Source organism: Eriocheir sinensis, chromosome 45 (assembly GCF_024679095.1).
Source record: "Eriocheir sinensis breed Jianghai 21 chromosome 45, ASM2467909v1, whole genome shotgun sequence".
Lineage (NCBI taxonomy): Eukaryota > Metazoa > Arthropoda > Malacostraca > Decapoda > Varunidae > Eriocheir > Eriocheir sinensis.
Window position 1 is genome coordinate 7,522,868 of NC_066553.1, and position 23,065 is coordinate 7,545,932.

A 23,065-nucleotide genomic window follows, 5' to 3' on the forward strand; every position below is an offset into this window, starting at 1 on the left:
CCGTTGCCATGTTGCCTCTCTTTCTATCTTCTATCGATATTTCCACGCTGACTGCTCTTCTGAACTTGCTAACTGCATGTCTCCCCCCCTCCCGCGGCCCCGCTGCACTCGATTTTCTACTCATGCTCATCCCTATACTGTCCAAACCCCTTATGCAAGAGTTAACCAGCATCTTTACTCTTTCATCCTTTACTCTGGTAAACACAGGAACAGCCTTCCTTAGTCTGCATTTCCTTCTGCCTATGACTTGACCTTTTTCAAGAAGAGTGTATCGAGACACCTCTCCACCCGAAATTGACCTCTCTTTTGGCCACTCTATACTTTTGTCTGTTGTGGGAGCGGTGAGTAGCGGGCTTTTTTTCTACACTTTTTGTTGCAATTGAGCCGTCTCCTTCGTTGTAAATATATATATATATATATATATATATATATATATATATATATATATATATATATATATATATATATATATATATATATATATATATATATATATATATATCATGTAGCAAGAGATGTCATACTGCCTCAAAGATGTGAAGGGTCAATGTTCGGGTAACATTTGATACGTCACGCGAGGGCGGGGAGCGAGGGCCAAAGAGGGATCAGGGGTGCCGGTGAAGGGTTGGGCTGTTTGCTGAAGGATGTCCAGGAAACAAAAAAGAGTGAAGGGGAAGGAGCAGCGTCGGAAAGGGTGAGAAAGGAAAAGAGTCAGAAAGGATGAGTGGAGTACCGGTAAGAATGAGAGGTAAACATGTCAGAAGCGTGAGAGGGAGCTGCAAGGAAAAAAAGGATAAGACCAAGGGTCAGGAAACGTGAGAAGAAACTGTTCTAGGGAGGAAGAGAAGGAAAGGTCGGATGGGTGAGGAAAACGCATTTAAAAGAATAAAGAAATGTCGGATATATGAAAACAATACATCAAATTGATTAAAAAAATACGACTAAATTGATCAAGAAAAGTTGCAAAACATATATCGTATTAATGACTTTCTGAAAACTTTAATCAACAACATAATATATACTGAAACACTCAAATGACGATGTGTTTTAACAAAGACGAGAGGGAAATCGTGGATGCGACGGACGGCTTGGCTGACTCAGAAATTGAGGAAGTACAACAAAAGGAAGGTTATGCTCCAGTTTATCAGTGAGAGAGATGGAAGTGAGTAAATACTGAAATGGAAAGCATAGGAATGAGATGGACACACATATATATATATATATATATATATATATATATATATATATATATATATATATATATATATATATATATATATATATATATATATATCTCTTTGTGGGGGTGTGTGTGTGTGTGTGTGTGTGTGTGTGTGTGTATGTAAGCAGTAGGGAAGGGCATGAAGAAATAAGTGTAACATCGGAGGATGGCAGAAGATTGAAACAGACAAATGAATTTAAATATTTGGGATCATTAATTGCAGATGAAGGAGGGGCAGAGAGGGCAGTGAGACAAAGAGTAAAAGATGTTTGGCAAAAATGGAGGGAAGTGAGCGGGGTGACCTTAGATAAGAAAATACCATTGAAACTGAGAATTAAAATATACAAAAGTGTGCTGAGACCAGTATTTTTGTATGGTGCAGAAACATGGTCCTTAAGGAAGAAAGAAAAAGGCATTTTGGAGAGAACGGAGATGAGGATGGTGAGGTGGATAGCTGGCATCTCACTGTTGGAGAGACAAAGTGAAGATATAAGAAGAATGTGTGGAATATGTAATATAAAGGAGAAGGCGAGAGAAGCACGACTGAGATACTTTGGACACGTGAAAAGGAGAGATGATGATGAACCAGTGAAGAAGGCAATGATGGCGGGGGTTAGGGGAAGAAGGAGTATCGGAAGACAAAGAATAAGATGGAGAGATGTGACAAAGTGTGACATGAATATACTAGGAGTGCAAGAAGATGATACAATGGATAGAAGCAGGTGGCGAATGATAACTCGAGCGGCCGACCCTGCAATACAATGGGATTAAGGTCGTATGAAGAAGAAGAAGAAGAATATATATATATATATATATATATATATATATATATATCACACACACACACACACACACACACACACACACACACACACACACACACACACACACACAAACGAGTGTGTGTGTGTGTGTGTGTGTGTGTGTGTGTGTGTGTTTTCCCCAGCCTGCGTGCGTGCTGTGCAGCATAATATTTATCTAGGAGTAGCGGAACCTCGTGCGTCATTATGGACATATTTAATCCCCGGCGACGACTTCCCGGCCGCGCGTGTTCCCGGCGTATCAGCGGTGGGCGGAGTACATTCCATGGACTGTTAGGACGCATCGCCTGACCAATTTACTGATTCTTTCGTGCGACACGCGCGCACCTTCCTTGCACCACATTGCCTTTTTTCCTTCGTTATACTTTTGAAACTTTATATATCCTTTCCGAGGTTGACCACACATGCAACACATGCAAAAAAAATATATATATTTCATGTGATCCAGAAATGCACCAACAAAAAAATTCCCAGACGTAAGAACATCCAACTCTTGGATATTTCCTAATCATAAATCACGATGTTTTTCCTTCACTACGTATGCGAGAGCAGGGCGCAGGGTGCCGGCGGCGGCGTGCTGAGAGCAGCGGCGCAGCTGGGGTGCTAGGCCGCCACGCGCTAAGGCACGGTCGATGCTCGGTCGTGATGGTGCTGGACACGCTCACCTGCTTGCCCTTTAATCTGCTATATCTCTTTGGCTAGGTCATAATCTTTGAATGCAATCGAAGGCAGCATTAAGCACTGTGACTGAGAAACGTTGTAACGAATGCTCTCGAGGACACAAGTTTTTAAAATTAAGTTGGACAAGAGCATGTGTCAAGCATGGAGGTATCAGGGCTGCCTACACGCAGCGGATCAGAGTCAAATTTCCTTACAAGATTCAGAGGCTAGAACATGGTATACGGGGAGGAGACGAAATAAAGTTTGGTAAAACGACCTGCTGTATGTAGTGGACACGTCGTTCTGTTGTGTGATTTCATATATCGACGCGCTGTTTTCCATCCCACACATGGAGCAGGTGACCTCAACGGAAGGGTGAAAAAAATCAACAAATGACACCCGAGGAAACTGCTGTGATTCTGAATACACTTTTTTCTAGGTTTCCGAATTGTCCGGCATGAGAAAGACTGGGACTTGAGATTCCTCACCTCGTACGGGAAAAGATTTACAAAGACATATTATGTAGAAAAGTTATAAATGAATGTTCCAATATTCTGGCTCGACTATATCTGTTAATAAACGAACAATTTAATGCCCTTTAGCATTCACTACATACGAGGTGTTAGTATGGAAAAGGAAAAAATATTCATGTAAAAATACACCATAAGCTGTCTCCAAACACGACCGTTCCAAACCAAGGCTTCATATACGAAAACGTTCAGAAAAGGAACATTTACTGTGAATCCTGTAAAAGTTTGTGTTTAATGTAAAATAAAACTTCCAGTGTTTCATAAAACACTGATAGGGTGTGTGTGTGTGTGTGTGTGTGTGTGTGTGTGTGTGTGTGTGTGTGTGTGTGTGTGTGTGTGCGTGCGTGCGTGGGTGCGTGCGTGCGTGCGTGCGTGCGTGCGTGTGTGTGTGTGTGTTTGACGTAGCTTTTTAAGCTTAGGGACTATAGCATGGGTGACCTGCACGCACGCACGCACGCACGCACGCACGCTCTCTCTCTCTCTCTCTCTCTCTCTCTTCACACTTTCTCCATAATGGTCAACCGAAACTAGTTATGTGAGTCCGTCCCTAGTCATTTTTTTTGTTGTTTATGTTGAGCGTCCCTAATGAATATTCATGAACAAAATAATGTTTCGCATAAAATGTGCATCTAAAAACTAAGGTTGTTTACTTTCAGCCTCTCGCCAAAAAATACTAGGTTTTGTTTTATAAATATGTGTTTTGTTGTGTCTGGTAATATAAAATGCAGAAGCCTCTATTACGGCGCGGAAATGAATGTAAGCATATTAAACCAAAGCTTGTGTTGGTTGTTTTGTGCCCTTCACATATATTTTATCGCCTGCGTTTTTTTCCTTCCAATACCAAAAAAAAAAAAAAAAAAAGCGTATATATATATATATATATCTTCTCTCACTAAATCAGCTTCCTCGAGGCTGAGCGTTCTGTATCGTCTCCGCTTAACCTTAGACCTTACTATCATTTACGATTCGGGTAAAAGGAACCCTTCAATGCCTCAAAAAATCATTTTCTCCACCTATCAACTCGACACAATCTTCCAAACACCTATCCCCTATTCTTCGACAACACTCGGCTGTCACCATCTTCAACACTAAACATCCTCGGTCTATCCTTAACTCAAAATCTCAACTGGAAACTTCACATCTCCTCTCTCTCTAAATCAGCTTCTTCGAGGTTGGGCGTTCTGTATCGTCTCCGCCAGTTCTTCTCCCCCGCGCAGTTGCTATCCATATACAGGGGCCTTGTCCGCCCTCTTATTGAGTATGCATCTCCAGTGTAGGGGGGCTCCACTCACACAGCTCTTCTGGACAGAGTGGAGTCTAAGGCTCTTCGTCTCATCAGCTCTCCTCCTTCTGCTGATAGTTTTCTACCTCTTAAATTCCGTTGCGATGTTGCCTCTCTTTCTATCTTCAATCACTATTTTCACGCTCACTGCTCTTTTGAACTTGCTAACTGCATGCCTCCCCCCTTCCCGCGGCCCCGCTGCACACGACTTTCTACTCATGCTCATCCCTATACTGTCCAAACCCCTTATGCAAGAGTTAACCAGCATCTTCACTCTTTCATCCCTCATGCTGGTAAACTTTGGAACAATCTTCCTTCATCAGTACTTCCTCCTGCCTACGACTTGAACTCTTTCAAGTCTCCTCCCGAAATTGACCCCTCATTGGGCCACCTATTTGGATTCTTTTTAGGAGCAGTGAGTAGCGGGCTTTTTTATTATTGCTTTTTTTTGTGTGCCCTTGAGCTGTCTCCTTTGTTGTAAAAAAAATAAACTGTGTACCACAAGGCTTAAAATACCTTACCCATAGACAGGGCTGCCACATCTACCTTTCTCTTAGGCCTCCCGCAACGAGTACCCCCACCGCACCCCCGCCGGTGAAGTGACGCCGCAGTACCGCATCCCCCTCTCCCCCCAAGCAAGTGAGGTGTGCACCTTTGAAGTAAGCCAATCTTGAATAAGGGTGAATTCTGACATACGGTGAAAAGGGAGCATTGAGAAAAAAATGGTTGAGAATCCCTGCTTAAACACCTGCATGACACATTATGTTCCATGGTCAGCATCGAGTGACTTAACGTGTGGGCAGTGCTACGTAAGTGACTGCTCACCTTGGCAAAATTATTTACAGAACGGAATTTCAGCGCACGCCGTGTTTATTTATTTATCAATTGTCAACATGAACTGAATAAAGAATAGCAGCAAAAAACTTGTTGTTCGTCACAAAATTCAGCCCGGGACGCACATAGATATGTATGTACAAAATAGAAAACTAAAAAAATATATTGGTACAGTTTGAAAATGGTAGATTCAGCGTAGTTCGGAAAAGTGCTAACGAATTTTCGGCGCGCAATGCATACAGAGCTGAAGCAAAGTAACGAGAGGAAAAGAACACTTAAAAAGAAAATTGTAACATCCATTGTTTTTACTTCGCTCTTGTCCAGAAAAATCTTCCGCGTCCAATATCCAATTAAGCAACGAAATGTACTGTTGCTTCCTGCCGAGGAGAGAAACAACTTTACGAAACGCGTGAGTCAATAAGCACACCTCTTTATGCGAAGCTCAAAAGTTGATTTTCTGTTGCGATAAAAATAACGAAAAACTGAAAACACTGATGCCTGTGCGCCTCACGTATGATAATGTTGCGGGAATCAGGGTTTTGTGGCGTGAACACTAAACATGCACTGCGAAAAATGGAATGTTTGCATAACTAACAAATGCTTCTGATAGTATTCAGCGCTAACCCCATAAGTAATAAAACTGTGATAATCTTTTTTATTTATTTATTTATTTATTTATTTATTTATTATTATTTTTTTGTGTGTGTGCGTGTGCGGGCGAGTTTGTGAGCGAGTGTGTGCGTGTGCGTGTGGGGGGGATGTTCAAGGGGCTCGTGCGTGTTTGTCTGTGTTGGTAACCGGCTGTCTCTCTGCTCGTTCACTTGTCTGTCTGTCTGTCTGCCTGCCTGGTTGCCTGTCCAAGGAAAGGCCCGGGACTCCAGGGGGAAACGCTGTAGCTCGCCCACGACCTTAGATTTCGATATTTTTGCGAGTTATGTACCGGGAAAGGTAACCGCCAATAGTAATGAAAGTCTTGGACACGATAAAATCCATTCCGAGACGCTGCGGGGTTACTGGGGAGAGGAAAAGCAAACATTTGAATTCCAATCTGTTTTGTCCATTCGGAGCGATGCTAAATGATGAGGAATTGCCCGCTTTACAAATACATCTGCGGTGACGTCAGTTGCAGAACACATGTTTAGATAATACCATTGATCATTAGATTCTCGATACAAGTTCTCTTCAAGAAGAGGTCGTCGTACACTTCATGGACTTTGCTTTCAGGGTGTTTTTTTTCTGTACGTCTCTTGTAAAAACGCATTATATTTAGCATTAACTCTGAACAATTACGTGGCTTGGGTTCATAAAGTTTTAAATACACGCAATATCTTCACTCTGAACAATTACGTGGCTTGGGTTCATAAAGTTTTAAATACACGCAATATCTTCACTCTGAACAATTACGTGGCTTGGGTTCATAAAGTTTTCTATACACGCAAAATCTTCACTCTGAACAATTACGTGGCTTGGGTTCATAAAGTTTTCAATACACGCAAAATCTTCACTCTGAACAATTACGTGGCTTGGGTTCATAAAGTTTTCAATACACGCAAAATCTTCACTCTGAACAATTACGTGGCTTGGGTTCATAAAGTTTTCAATACACGCAATATCCTCACTCTGAACAATTACGTGGCTTGGGTTCATAAAGTTTTAAATACACGCAATATCTTCACTCTGAACAATTACGTGGCTTGGGTTCATAAAGTTTTCTATACACGCAATATCTTCACTCTGAACAATTACGTGGCTTGGGTTCATAAAGTTTTCTATACACGCAAAATCTTCACTCTGAACAATTACGTGGCTTGGGTTCATAAAATTTTCTATACACGCAATATCTTCACTATCAGGAAAAAAAATCAGATTAGATGCAATATCATGGATTTTAAGAATAACAATAGGTATTTATGTTTGTTTACGCGTTTGTCTTAGAAACTGGTCAAGCAGCAAGAGGTATTTGTCTCTTATCTTCACTTTGCTGACTCATAATATAATATGTGATGTTCAAATTGATTTGCTTCAGTGCTCTTTATAGCGTAAAATCAAGACACTGAAGGAGCGAGTCATAGAAACAGTTTTTTTGTGGAGGATGAACCGGAATAATATCTACTAAAAATACAGCTCTAGCAATTTTACCTACTCCATTGCCATGATTGATGAATTAAAGCAACTTATGTCTTGTATAAAATCAGAGCTTTCATGAATACACGGCTGGCAAGGCGCGCTATTCCTGTGCGATATGTACCTTAACTTCAGCAATCTCCAAATTTTTTCACCAAGAGTTCTTACCATGAAGCAACTCCATTGTGCATTTTCAGGATTTTATTGTGTGAGTCCAACGCCACGAAAAAAGTATGAATCGCCTCCGGCTCCTCGTGCTCTCAGTTGCTTTTTCAGCTTGAGTTTGACAAAGTTTCAGAATCTCAAACCATCTCAGAATCTTGAGAGACTTTGATACAAAATTCAACGAATTGCCAGTGACGGGCGAGCAAAGAAAGGGTGGAGACAAAGGCAAGGCGTTCGTATACCATAATAGCGTGTCGAAGAACTGTTTGGGAGAGAAGACTAAACTATTGTTGTAGAGCATTTGGTTAGCTGAGTAATTTCCATAAGAAAAGGAAATTTACAACACTTTTCACTCCCGATAATACTAGTGATCCCATGAGACAGACAGTCCTTCATTACGCAAAGACAAACACACCTATGGAGGAGCCTTTTTGTAACGATTCTCAGGAGCCAGGCGAAGTAATGTTGGTAAAAAAAAAAAATCTACATATCTTATATACTACATACATATCTACACAAAAGGCTACATTCACTACTTGTCGCTGACTTAATTGGATATCAACACACGAGAATAGAAACCCGAGCTGCAGACACAGGGGTTATGATCATAGGAGACAAGTGTGAGGCAGGCGGCACTTACCGTGGGAGTGTGCCCGCGTGGTGAGGCGTAGCAGCGGGTCGGCCAAGGTGTTCTCGGCCACCTCCACCACGTAGTGCGGGTGCTCGAACTCCACCGGCCCGCCCGCCACCAGCTTGGTTACTGCAACACAGACACCCGCACGTCAACACCACGGAGGAATAATAGGAGAAACACACGCAGACACGCACACACACACGAAAACACATACATAACCATACATATATAGTCATTCTCTCTCTCTCTCTCTCTCTCTCTCTCTCTCTCTCTCTCTCTCTCTCGCGCACACACACACACACACACACACACACACACACACACGTCAACAACAGCCAACAGGAAAACAATAATAACCAAAAAAATAAAAACAATTATAATAATCCGACTTCTACCTTTTGTACCCCTGATTTGATTATATTTATCACCTTTGAATACTAGTCAGCATTACGTACTAAATCTCATTAAGTGAGTGTTCGTAGAAAGAGAAGGTGCAGTGCAGGTGTTCTCAGGGAAGTCTGTTTTCCTTTTCCTTGTAATTTTCTCGAGCGATCATTTTGTGTTTCAAGCACACTAAAGAGAACATACAGACCGATGTTAATGATGAAAATGCATATAAAAATAATGATAATGATGATGATAATAATAAAAATAACGATTACAGTAATAACAATAACAATAACGACGACGACGACGATTATGATGATGATGATGATGATGATGATGATGATGATGACGATGATGATGATGAGGAGGAGCAGGAGGAGGATAATAATAATAATAGTAATAACAAAAATAATGATAATATTGATAATGATAATAATTTTTGATATATTGCTATTATACTTCCTTATATTAAAAAAAATCTGAAATTCTATTTACTTATTGGTATAAATAATTTTTTTTTTTTAATTCTAACTCTTGATCTTTCTTTATTTGTGTGTGTTCTACGTGTTATGAGGTGAGGGCGGGGAAGGCGCTGTGCGGATAGAGGCGGCAGGGAGGCACACAGCAGCAGACGAGGCACCGAATGTAGTGAAGGGAAGGTCATTTTGATGCATGGCAGGTTGAAGGTTCCTTGTGATGGTGTTTGATTCAGGCCAGGTTACTGAATGTGAAAAATCGGTTACAGGGAGCGAAGTAGTATAAGAATGAAGCGGAGGAGGAGGATGGTGAAAATATTTGTGCTGATTATGATGACTACGACGACGACAAAGACGACGACGACGGTGATGAGACACTTGCATGGGTCAAGCGGGAAAATCTAGGCAGGAAAGGAGCGAACGAGAGTGCCGAGGAACGCTGAGGGGAGACAGGGTGAGGAAGGAGACGGGGCGGAAGAGGAGCCACAAAGGAGTTGAAAGAAGAGTCTGCCGCGCTGCAATGACCCGCAAAGTCACGGTTTATCGATGCAGAGAGCAGATGCAAAAGACATCGGAAAAGATGGCTTGATGTGGCGGAAGATAGAGATAAAACAGTTCATGAAAAAGGCAAATGCGAAAGTGTAAAAGGATGAAAGGACGTAATGGAAAAATATGATTACAGAGGAAGGGAGCGATTTAAAACTGCCGCCTAACTCCCCGACCTTCGGGTGGTGTGAAGCATCTTACGGCGCCGGGCTATCAGCGTTGATGCGGTTAAAGCCGATGTCAGGCCTCGGGGCGGCACTGCAGGAATGGTGTGTCAATACAACGTACTGTGACCCGTTCGCTGGCCTGATGTCCTCCTCTGTTTAAGGATTTATCGTTATCCTTCGCCGCCTATGTGAGGAAAAGGGGTATATGTACGAAGTGATACGAATATATATATAAATATATATATATATATATATATATATATATATATATATATATATATATATATATATATATATATATATATATATATATATATATATATATATATATATATATATATATATATATATATATATATATATATATATATATATATATATATATATATATATATATATATATATATATATATATATATATATATATATATATATATATATATATATATATATATATATATATATATATATATATATATATATATATATATATATATATATATATATATATATATATATATATATATATATATATATATATATATATATATATATTGCATTACTGGACGAAGCCGATCCCCCCTTGATCCGCGTTGTTTGTGGCTTCTGGACGAGACAGTCTTCTTCTCTTTTTCCCTCGTCCAGTTTATCAGTTTCAGGAGAGGAGTTTCATGTCACCCTTAAAACTTCAATTAACTTTGGCTTCCGGGTTTCTCCTTATTACTTTCTCTCTTTGAAACAACAACAGATGTTTCCATTTCCGGTGTCAAGAAAGATACTGGCGTTTTGACACAATACATTAACAATTACACTTACATAATCTAGTGTTGTTTTGGCACTTTCATTGTTGATGGCACCATATAGTTCCTCATAGCTAATCATCCATCACATGTGGTTTTCAAGATAATAATAATGAATGTAACTTTATTCCATTGCCTCACGTCTCGCTCAACAAAGTTCCGACTCCACATAAAAATAACATGTAATGACTCATATATTCAACCTTCCCCTTAGACGGTCCGCTCAGTCCTCTACAACGTTCATTTATGCGTTAGCCTCCCCTCTCAGCTTTCCTCTCTAATATATGTAAATTCGTTTTATCGCCTTTGCCTTCAACAGCTTCCCTCGTGGTCATTACACTCCTGCCTGCCTGAATTTCTCCTCCAACAGTCACAATATCAAGATACAAGTGCTCTCCCCGCTCAGCTTATTCCAGACTCTGCTCATTTGCTGTAATCCAGACATGTGCCTTTACAAGTTCATTAGCACTCATCTGATACTGTGTGTGTGTGTGTGTGTGTGTGTGTGTGTGTGTGTGTGTGTGTTCACGTTGTTTAATTGTTTGTTTGAGTATTTTTTGTTTGTTTATTTGATTGTGTGAGCATTTGTTTGTTTGTGTACGTTTGCTTGCGTGTTTGTTTGTTTGTTTGTGTGTATGTGTGTGCGCGCGCGCGCATCAGAAAAAAAGAGAGAGAGAGAGAGAGAGAGAGAGAGAGAGAGAGAGAGAGAGAGAGAGAGAGAGAGAGAGAGAGAGAGAGAGAGAGAGAGAGAGAGAGAGAGAGAAAAAACAATAATCATAAACGTTCGTTCATGTTATTTATGTATTTATATGCTTAATTTTTCATTCGTTAATTCATCTATGTAACCTATGCATTCACTTATTCCTATTACTAAGTGAAGAGGTCGATTGTTTAATGTTCAGGTTCCTAAACGTTCGTTACAATATTTAGAACTGAAATAATTATGCATGCATTTTTTAGCGGACAAAGTTTCCTTATAAAGTGCACGGGGATATAAATGTGACAACCCTTTAATACTCTGTTCGTATATACAAGTTCTCTTCCCTCGCCAGCCAGCCGCAGGCAGGTCACCCTGGGACATGATGGACGAGGCTCCACTAATGCTGGATTAGGCGGCGGTCTAATCCCCGCCATTGTCTTAGACGCCCCCCGCTCAGAGCCTGACACCCCGAGCCTTTGTGTCCCATCCCGCCGCCGACCCGAGGCACTGAACGATCAGTGGCAGGCGGTCTGGCAGCTCATGGGAACTCAGGGCAATAACAATAATAGTAATAACAGTAATGAGGAGGAGGAGGAGGGGGATTATGATGATGATGATGATGATGATGATGAGTATTATAATAAGAATAATAAAAATGATGCAGAAGATAAAGAGGAAAAGGTTGATATTGATGACGATGATGATGATGATAATATTAATAATGATGATGATTGTAATGAGAAAGATAGAGAGATAGAAGAAGTAGTAAAAATTAGCAACAGAAAAAGGAGCGGAAGAACATGTCACCGCGGGGAATAATAAAAGAGAAGACAAATAAATAAATAAATGAATAACGAAAAAAAAAATAGTCAACATTACAAAATTTCTTTAAACTGTTGCAACCCTGAAGACGCTGTGAAGGAGAGCATTTATGTTCTTATGATCAGCCCAGAGTGTTGTCCCTATTGAGAAGAGCCAGAGACAGTGTTTAGATTCTCAGCAATACTAACCCCAAGATTCACGGCCAGTTCCACAGTCCAACACCGTGTTATTGTAAGCTCCCAAACCAAACTATATTCTCCACAGTGATCCGTTATTTCTACTCAATACCAGATACTAATAAAGAGATTCCCTGTGTGGTTTCCTATAATTTCCTTCTCCTTTTTATCTCATCGCCAAACACTAGAACAACAGGGAGTTTTGGTCGTGCTTAATGCTTGGTTGGGCAGCTCACAAACGTAGTGTATTGGACTGTAAAACTGGCCCTCAGCCCACCCTCACATTGCTCTTGTACCTAACCATTGGCGGAAGTGATTGCTTGGACTCTTGCTATCATGAAGTGGAATGAATAAACTTTTGCATGGATAGTTTTATTTATTTATTTTATTTTTTTACAACAAAGGAGACAACTCAAGGGCACACAAAAAAGGAAACAATAATAAAAAAAGTCCGCTACTCGCCGCTCCCAAAAAGAATCCAAAGAAGTGACCTGTTTATTTTATTCTTGTCACGAGCGAGTTAGAATTTTCCTTGTATTGTTTTGACCATGCATTTTACGGTAATTAGTTTATTTACTGGACTCTTACTATGGGAAGGGGACTTTTTGCTAAGCGTATGTGCATGGGAAGTTAAGTTGGCTTTTAAAAACTTCATTCCTCCACTCTGGAATTAGATTATAATCACCACTAACGAGAAGAGAAGGGCGTTAATTAATTGTGCAAAACGTTTAACTCGAAACAAACACATTTCCAGAACTCCTTGAAGTGCCAGGAATGGAATGGAATACATATTTAGGGGACTCCGAGTGCTTTGTGTTTGTTTCCTCGAGTCCCTATTGACCGGGTATTGAATGGTCCTTGTGAGGTGCTCGGCGGCGGCTTCCTTGGGCGTGCCTGCGCGATCCTCGACACATTAGGGGCCGCAGTGAAGACGGGAGGCGGAGGCGGGTTATTGCGGGGACTGGCGTCATATTTGCTGTCTCCCTCGCCCGCTCTGTTCCTGTCTTTGTCCCTTTGCGTCTTTGTATGTATGTCTGTCTCTCTCTGCTGCCTCAGTCTTTGGTACTCATCTGTCTGTCTGTCTGTCTGTCTGTCTTTCTTCAATCCTTTTATCTATCTGTATCTTTTCGTCTACAGCATCTCTCTCTCTCTCTCTCTCTCTCTCTCTCTCTCTTGAAAAATAAATGTCACCCCATCTCGAAACAGTCCGTTAATATACATACTTAGGACAAATGTTGCAACTCAAACTGGTGATAAGATAGACCGGGCTGGAATGCCTTCTGAAAATTAGGTAATATTCACAGGTTTTCTACTATTGATATTAGAGAGAAATGTCTTTTATGTAAGCTCTCTCCATCAAGACATATGAAAGCTGACTGAGACTTTGGAAAGGAAAAAAAAGTGTTCAAAAAGGAATGGAGAAATCAACGCTATGAACTACTATAAGGGATGAAATTAAAGTAGAAATGAATAGGAGAACAAACAGAAACAGAAGACATAATAAGGTCAAACAGAATTAAGAATACAATTGGTCAGAGCAAATACGCGGAGCCGGTGGCCGAGTGGTTAGCGCGCGGACATGGTGAACCTGGTTTAAGTCCCACCGCAACCAGGTAACAAGTTCCAACCAACGACAAGAAGGGAAAGATTGCTCACATGGTATTCAGATATCTCATCATCCCTAACTTCAGCGATATCAATCAAAGGGAGCATCAAGGGACAGCATGGGGCAGGGAAGTTATATATCAGGGCAGCAACTTAAAATAAAACTTTCCCGCGCCACCAACAGATTGGGGCCGTCTGCTAGGCCACTTGAGGGAACCTAACGGTATGTACCTTGTAAGAAACGTATAAGAGGTCGAGTGAGAGACTGTCAAATACCTCTAATTAAATCAATCCAAGGAAATGGCGCTTACCGAATGGTGTGATGAAATAAATAAAAATTTGGTAGTTTACATCGAGACGAATAAAAGAATCACCTGGCAAAAACGAATAAAAAATGTTTAGGAGACGCTATATAATGCATTTAAAGTGTTTTTCTCACTCATTTGTTTTATCTATTACCTGTTTTAGTCTGTAGTTGTAATCCAAGCATTTCCATTCGTGTCTCTCCTGTGTCTCTAGTCTCCATATCCATGTAAATATTCCCTGGATTCTCAGTTTCTCCAAACCATGTGCTGGATGGCCTCCCATTGGTCTATAAGCTGACGTTATTTGTGTTATCACTTTTTTTCATCTGCTTTCCTCTCTCTTACATGTGTGACCCGATCATTGTCATTTCTTGATTTTAAATGCATTTAACATGTCATCTACTTTGTTTTTCTTTTCTTACACTACATGGGTACTCAGCATCGATCTCTCCATCTCGATTTTTTTGGGTAGTACTCATATATAAATGAATATATATATATATATATATATATATATATATATATATATATATATATATATATATATATATATATATATATATATATATATATATATATATATATATATATATATATATATATATATATATATATATATATATATATATATATATATATATATATATATATATATATATATATATATATATATATATATATATATATATATATATATATATATATATATATATATATACACACACACACACACACACACACACACGGACACGGCCTCAAAGTCATCCAGGCATATATAGACAGAAGCGGGTGCTCTGCCAGCCGCGGTCTAGGAATATGTACCCCCTGCAGCCACCACAGAACTCCTATACGTGCGCCCCGCGAGGGTGTGTCAAGATAGGCGGAAGTTTGATTGGCGGGTTCCACTTTTGTCACGAACCGCTGCGTTTGTGTGTGTGTGTGTGTGTGTATGTGTGTGTGTGTGTGTGTGTGTGTGTGTGTTTTAGTGTGTGTGTGCGTCTGATTGTGTGTGTGTGTGTGTGTGTGTGTGTGTGTGTGTGTGTGTGTGTGTGTGTGTGTGTGTGTGTGTGTGTGTGTGTGTGTGTGTGTGTGTGTGTGTTTTAGTGTGTGTGTGTCTGAGTGTGTGTGTGTGTGTGTGTGTGTGCATTCTCTAAGTACATGACTTTAAGTGTAAGGGAGAACTGAAGAACCAGTATTGAAGAGTAATATCTATTGGAAATGCTTGTAAAATTCGGTGAATAGTTATTTTTTTCACTATCTGATGCCAATACAATAAGTCAGCTAATGTTGACAGATAACAACGAAAGTGTTTGATTTGTGCCTCAGCGACAAAGAAAAGATGGTCCTACGCAGCTGGTTTAACGAATTCTGAATAACAGCCGAGCAGAAACATTTTCATGCTCGTTCTGAATTCCCCTTTTTGCAAGCAACATAAAACAAACTGTTAGGAAAAAAATATGAATGGTGACGGCGGTTAGTGACTCGTGGGGGAACCTTCAAAACTATCCGCGAGCAAAAACGTCAAGGTATGTGCTGGAAAACAATGGCTTCCACGGAACTATATATATATATATATATATATATATATATATATATATATATATATATATATATATATATATATATATATATATATATATATATATATATATATATATATATATATATATATATATATATATATATATATATATATATATATATATATATATATATATATATATATATATATATATATATATATATATATATATATATATATATATATATATATATATATATATATATATATATATATATATATATATATATCTATATATATCTGTGGCTCTGTGTGTGTGTGTGTGTGCTGTAGCCAATGAGCAGAAGAAGAAAAAGAAGAAGAAAAAGAAAAAGAAGAAAAAAGAAAAATGAAGAAAAAGAAGAAAAAGAAAAAGAAAAGGAAGAAGAAAAAAAAGAAAAAGAAAAAGAAAGAGAAAAAAGAACAAGAACAAGAACAAGAAGAAGAAGATGAAGAAGAAGAAGAAAAAAAGTAAAGAAAAAGAAATATGGTGGGAAAGACAAGAAAGAAAAGGAAGTCACAAAAAATAGAAATAAAGAAAAAAATTGGAAATGACCTGAAATTACAAATGATGAAGACAAATGGAGGAGAAAAATAAGAGGATTAGGAAAAGCGGTGATGGAAGGGAGAAATGGCAGAAGAAGACAGATGATAAGGAGAGCGAGATCGAGGAGAATAAAAAAGGGAATAGAAGAAAGAGGAAAGGAGGAAGAACACGGCCGGATAACATGAGCTGTATGGTCAGAAAATAGTGGAACCAGTGTCTTGCTGGCGCCGGGCGAGGAGAACCGTGAGTGTTTGGACAGTAAGTAAAGGCGAGGGATCGAACTTGTGCGCCGTGGAAAGAGAAGAAGTGAGGGAAGTTGCCATTCACTAACCTCAGTCCTCCCTCAGATATAGAAAATCGTCATGGGGATATTAAAAAAAAAGGAATGATAAAGGTGTAGATAAAGGTAAAATCACAAGGTAAGTAAGGTGAAGGGAAATTAAGGTAAATGCAAATCAAGGTAAATTACAGGTAAATAGAAAATCGTCATGGGAATATTAAAAAAAACGAATGATAAAAGTGTAAATAAAGGTAAATCATAAGGTAAGGAAGGTAGAGGCAAATCAAGGTAAATCACAGGTAAATACAGAGGAGAGTTAAGGGTAAAGCCTTTTGTCCTTCTTCTTCCTCCCGATAGAAAGAAAGTCAGGACGAAGACATTAAAAGAACAAAAATGATAACAGCGAACCTTTAAACTAACGCACAGGTAAAAACAAAGCAGAACTGAGAACCTTTTTCCATCTATTATCTTCCTTCCTCCCGAAATAATAAAGAAATCTGCACGGAGATATTAACCCGGTAGCAACGACGGGCCAAATTTGTGGCTTTACAGTGTAGCAGCGACGGGCCAAATTTGTGGCTTTACCGTGTAGCAGCGACGGGCCAAATTTGTGGCTTTACCGTGTAGCAGCGACGGGCCAAATTTGTGGCTTTACCGTGTAGCAGCGACGGGCCAAATTTGTGGCTTTACCGTGTAGCAGCGACGGGCCAAATTTGTGCCATGATATAAACCCCCAAAATAGATGATGCATAAACTGATCACAAATGCTTGGATATATAATTATTATGAAATGGTTTGTGTGAGAGATGATTTTTTCTAATTTTTCTCGCTTAGAGGGACCATTAAGAAACATGATCCCTGCTGTCACTGGGTTAAAAGAACAGGAGTGATAACAGTGGTCATTCTCCTTTTGGCAACTCAACTCTATTTAGGAGCAGTAAGTATCGGGCTTTTTTTTATAATTATTGTGTTCTTTTTTTTACGCCCTTGCACTGTCCCCTCTGCTGTAAAAAAAAAAAAAAAGTAAGGATAAGGTAGATTTTGGAGCACATGCCATAGCTGCGCGTGGCGGCGGTGCTCATCTCCGTCTCGTTGGCCCTTTGAGTGGTGGGAGAGAACCCTTAACCCGACACAGGGCCGGTGTGACATCCGGGTTACCCCAGTATACTTTCCCCAGGTTTCCCCCATTTATCGACCACCCCTGAAGGAAGGATGAACAGCAGCTGGGTGGACTGCACGCTGACTGCCCAAGGGCGGTATTCTCAGGTGCACATTAACTATTTTCAAAGGTCAAAATGGATATTAATCGGGCTTTCATGAGGATTTTTTCACATTCATGGTACAGAAGACTTAAACAACCACCAGGGCCATTAAACTACCCCTGAAAATGCCCGAAACGCCTGCGAAAGCCTTGTAAAATATGTGTAATTGGGCGCCGAAAAATTTGAAAATTCGGGTCCAGGGCCACAGTTTCGTAGTTGGGACGCTAACTACTGTACCACGGAAGAAGTAAATAAAATGCAGAATTGAGAAAAAACTAGCCGATTATTATCCTCCGTCATCCTTAAAAAAATAATTAAAAAATCATCACGGTTATATTAAAAGAGCAGGAATGAAAATAGCGGCCATTTAAAATACATAACAGGTAAATGAAAATAATAAACTAACGCGAATAGCAGGAGCGGCGAGTGGCTAAAAATATATCGTTGAATCTAATGAAAATATTAAAGCCACGCAAACGGTAATTGTGGAGCGTGACAAATAAATAAAAAAAACTATGGCGCCATATGCCTTACTTCTCGTTTTCTTTCATATCTTTTGAAGGTTAACTAACGTATATTGAAAGTCTATGACCGGCTTCAGGAGTTCGGGGGAATATGTTTTTGCCGAAGAAGAGCCGAGGAGCCGATTTTCTTTTCTGAGCCCAAATTTAATCACTTCAGCTCTCAACTCAGTCTCTGCAGCGGACGGGTGAGTGGCTACGGATTTAGGCTTCTGTGGCCCGCCTGTCTGTACCTGACCCTCTGTACACACGGCGAGAGGAGGCAGGAGGAAGAAAAGGAAGGGGACGTGAGGTAGGAAGTGGTGGAGGAGAGGGCAGAGGAAGAGGAGGAAGAAAATGAAGAGGTGGGTAGGAAGTCGTGCAGGAGAGGAGAGACGAAGAAGGCGGAGGAAAAGGAAGAGGAGGGGAGGTAGGATGTGGAGGAGGGGGGCAAGGATAAGAACGAGGATAATGAGGAACGAGGAAGATATGGAGAGGAGAGGCGAGGTGAGGCGAGGAGAGGAGAGGAGAGGCGAGGAGAGGAGAGGAGAGGAGAGGAGAGGAGAGGGGAGGAGAAAGGCGAAGCGAGGACAGAAGAGAAGAGAAGAGAAGGAACGGTAAAGGAAGAGAGGAGGAGGAGGAGGAGGAGGAGGAGGAAAAAGGAGAAGGGTGGCTGCCTTGGTGGTGGTGGTGGAAATGAAAGCAAAAATAACTCACAAAAACAGTTTCGTCACACTCACACACACACACACACACACACACACACACACACACACACACACACACGCGCGTAAAACACACAGAAAAACAAAATGTGAAGTGTATGCTCAACAAATCTTTATTAATGCTTACAAATGGAGGGCGCGTTCGGAAACAAGCCTGGAAAATAAAAACAACAAGCTAAAAAGAAACTCATTTAGGAAGGTAGCGAGGCGGCGGATAAATTATAAGCGGCACAGAGAGAGAGAAAGAAGAAAGAGCGTAATATTAAATCGCTCGTGATGTGTGGGGCTTTGTGAGGGGAGCAGAGGGAGAGGAGGATGACAGATGGGAAAGAAGACTCTAGAGAACGCCGGCGAATAAAGTGGAAAACGAGAGAGGGGGACAGAGAGGAGGAAACTTTTCCGGGTGAGGGAAGAGAGCGAGCCGCCGCGTCGGGTGTGGGGTGCTGGTGCATTACCCGGGCCTACACAAAAACCCAAGTGGCAAGAGTTTTTCCACACACTCCCGCAGCCAGACACAACACATCCATACCCTCACCCCTCCACGGAGTCACCATCCTACCGTCTTCTTCTGGACATAACACCCAGCTCCTACCGTCTTCCTCCCTGGACATAACACCAAGCTCCTACTGTCTTCCTCCCTGGACATAACACCCAGCTCCTACCGTCTTCTTCTGGACATAACACCCAGCTCCTACTGTCTTCCTCCCTGGACATAACACCCAGCTCCTACTGTCTTCCTCCCTGGACATAACACCCAGCTCCTACCGTCTTCTTCTGGACATAACACCCAGCTCCTATCGTCTTCCTCCCTGGACATAACACCCAGCTCCTACTGTCTTCCTCCCTGGACATGCCACCCAGCTCCTACTGTCTTCCTCCCTGGACATAACACCCAGCTCCTACTGTCTTCCTCCCTGGACATAACACCCAGCTCCTACTGTCTTCCTCCCTGGACATAACACCCAGCTCCTACTGTCTTCCTCCCTGGACATAACACCCAGCTCCTACTGTCTTCCTCCCTGGACATGCCACCCAGCTCCTACCGTCTTCCTCCCTGGACATAACACCCAGCTCCTACTGTCTTCCTCCCTGGACATAACACCCAGCTTCTACAGTCTTCCTCCCTGGACATGCCACCCAGCTCCTACTGTCTTCCTCCCTGGACATAACACCCAGCTCCTACTGTCTTCCTCCCTGGACATGCCACCCAGCTCCTACTGTCTTCCTCCCTGGACATAACACCCAGCTCCTACTGTCTTCCTCCCTGGACATGCCACCCAGCTCCTACTGTCTTCCTCCCTGGACATAACACCCAGCTCCTACTGTCTTCCTCCCTGGACATAACACCCAGCTCCTACTGTCTTCCTCCCTGGACATAACACCCAGCTCCTACTGTCTTCCTCCCTGCACATGCCACCCAGCTCCTACTGTCTTCCTCCCTGGACATAACACCCAGCTCCTACCGTCTTCCTCCCTGGACATAACACCCAGCTCCTACCGTCTTCCTCCCTGGACATAACACCCAGCTCCTACTGTCTTCCTCCCTGGACATAACACCCAGCTCCTACTGTCTTCCTCCCTGGACATAACACCCAGCTCCTACTGTCTTCCTCCCTGGACATGCCACCCAGCTCCTACTGTCTTCCTCCCTGGACATGCCACCCAGCTCCTACTGTCTTCCTCCCTGGACATGCCACCCAGCTCCTACTGTCTTCCTCCCTGGACATAACACCCAGCTCCTACTGTCTTCCTCCCTGGACATGCCACCCAGCTCCTACTGTCTTCCTCCCTGGACATAACACCCAGCTCCTACTGTCTTCCTCCCTGGACATGCCACCCATCTCCTACTGTCTTCCTCCCTGGACATGCCACCCATCTCCTACTGTCTTCCTCCCTGGACATGCCACCCAGCTCCTACTGTCTTCCTCCCTGGACATGCCACCCAGCTCCTACTGTCTTCCTTCCTGGACATGCCACCCATCTCCTACTGTCTTCCTCCCTGGACATAACACCCAGCTCCTACCATCTTCCTCCCTGCACATGCCACCCAGCTCCTACTGTCTTCCTCCCTGGACATGCCACCCATCTCCTACCGTCTTCCTCCCTGCACATGCCACCCAGCTCCTACTGTCTTCCTCCCTGCACATGCCACCCAGCTCCTACTGTCTTCCTCCCTGGACATGCCACCCATCTCCTACTGTCTTCCTCCCTGGACATGCCACCCATCTCCTACTGTCTTCCTCCCTGGACATAACACCCAGCTCCTACCATCTTCCTCCCTGCACATGCCACCCAGCTCCTACTGTCTTCCTCCCTGGACATGCCACCCATCTCCTACCGTCTTCCTCCCTGGACATGCCACCCATCTCCTACTGTCTTCCTCCCTGGACATGCCACCCATCTCCTACTGTCTTCCTCCCTGGACATGCCACCCATCTCCTACTGTCTTCCTCCCTGGACATGCCACCCATCTCCTACTGTCTTCCTCCCTGGACATAACACCCAGCTCCTACCATCTTCCTCCCTGCACATGCCACCCAGCTCCTACTGTCTTCCTCCCTGGACATGCCACCCATCTCCTACCGTCTTCCTCCCTGCACATGCCACCCAGCTCCTACTGTCTTCCTCCCTGCACATGCCACCCAGCTCCTACTGTCTTCCTCCCTGGACATGCCACCCATCTCCTACTGTCTTCCTCCCTGGACATGCCACCCAGCTCCTACTGTCTTCCTCCCTGGACATGCCACCCAGCTCCTACCATCTTCCTCCCTGCACATGCCACCCAGCTCCTACTGTCTTCCTCCCTGCACATGCCACCCAGCTCCTACTGTCTTCCTTCCTGGACATGCCACCCAGCTCCTACCATCTTCCTCCCTGCACATGCCACCCAGCTCCTACTGTCTTCCTTCCTGGACATGCCACCCAGCTCCTACCATCTTCCTCCCTGCACATGCCACCCAGCTCCTACTGTCTTCCTTCCTGGACATAACACCCAGCTCCTACCATCTTCCTCCCTGCACATGCCACCCAGCTCCTACCATCTTCCTCCCTGGACATGCCACCCAGCTCCTACCATCTTCCTCCCTGGACATGCCACCCATCTCCTACTGTCTTCCTCCCTGGACATAACACCCAGCTCCTACCATCTTCCTCCCTGGACATGCCACCCATCTCCTACTGTCTTCCTCCCTGGACATAACACCCAGCTCCTACTGTCTTCCTCCCTGGACATAACACCCAGCTCCTACCGTCTTCCTCCCTGGACATAACACCCAGCTCCTACCATCTTCCTCCCTGCACATGCCACCCATCTCCTACTGTCTTCCTCCCTGGACATAACACCCAGCTCCTACTGTCTTCCTCCCTGGACATGCCACCCATCTCCTACTGTCTTCCTTCCTGGACATGCCACCCAGCTCCTACCATCTTCCTCCCTGGACATGCCACCCAGCTCCTACCATCTTCCTCCCTGGACATGCCACCCATCTCCTACTGTCTTCCTTCCTGGACATGCCACCCAGCTCCTACTGTCTTCCTCCCTGGACATGCCACCCAGCTCCTACCATCTTCCTCCCTGGACATGCCACCCAGCTCCTACTGTCTTCCTCCCTGGACATGCCACCCATCTCCTACGGTCTTCCTCCCTGGACATGCCACCCAGCTCCTACCATCTTCCTCCCTGGACATGCCACCCATCTCCTACTGTCTTCCTCCCTGGACATAACACCCAGCTCCTACCATCTTCCTCCCTGCACATGCCACCCAGCTCCTACTGTCTTCCTCCCTGGACATGCCACCCATCTCCTACTGTCTTCCTCCCTGGACATGCCACCCAGCTCCTACTGTCTTCCTCCCTGGACATGCCACCCAGCTCCTACTGTCTTCCTCCCTGGACATGCCACCCAGCTCCTACCATCTTCCTCCCTGCACATGC

General features: G+C 42.8%; 1 protein-coding gene across 3 annotated transcripts in view; it reads right to left on the reverse strand.

The window, feature by feature from the left end:
- The window catches only part of LOC126980694 (putative neural-cadherin 2), a 78,902-nt gene that overhangs the window by 44,442 nt on the left and 11,395 nt on the right, over nt 1-23,065 (reverse strand). For all 3 annotated transcript variants that reach the window (XM_050830833.1, XM_050830834.1, XM_050830835.1), the window contains exon 2: nt 8,279-8,398. In XM_050830833.1, the coding sequence (XP_050686790.1) occupies nt 8,279-8,398 (120 nt within the window). The remainder of the gene's footprint in view (nt 1-8,278; nt 8,399-23,065) is intronic.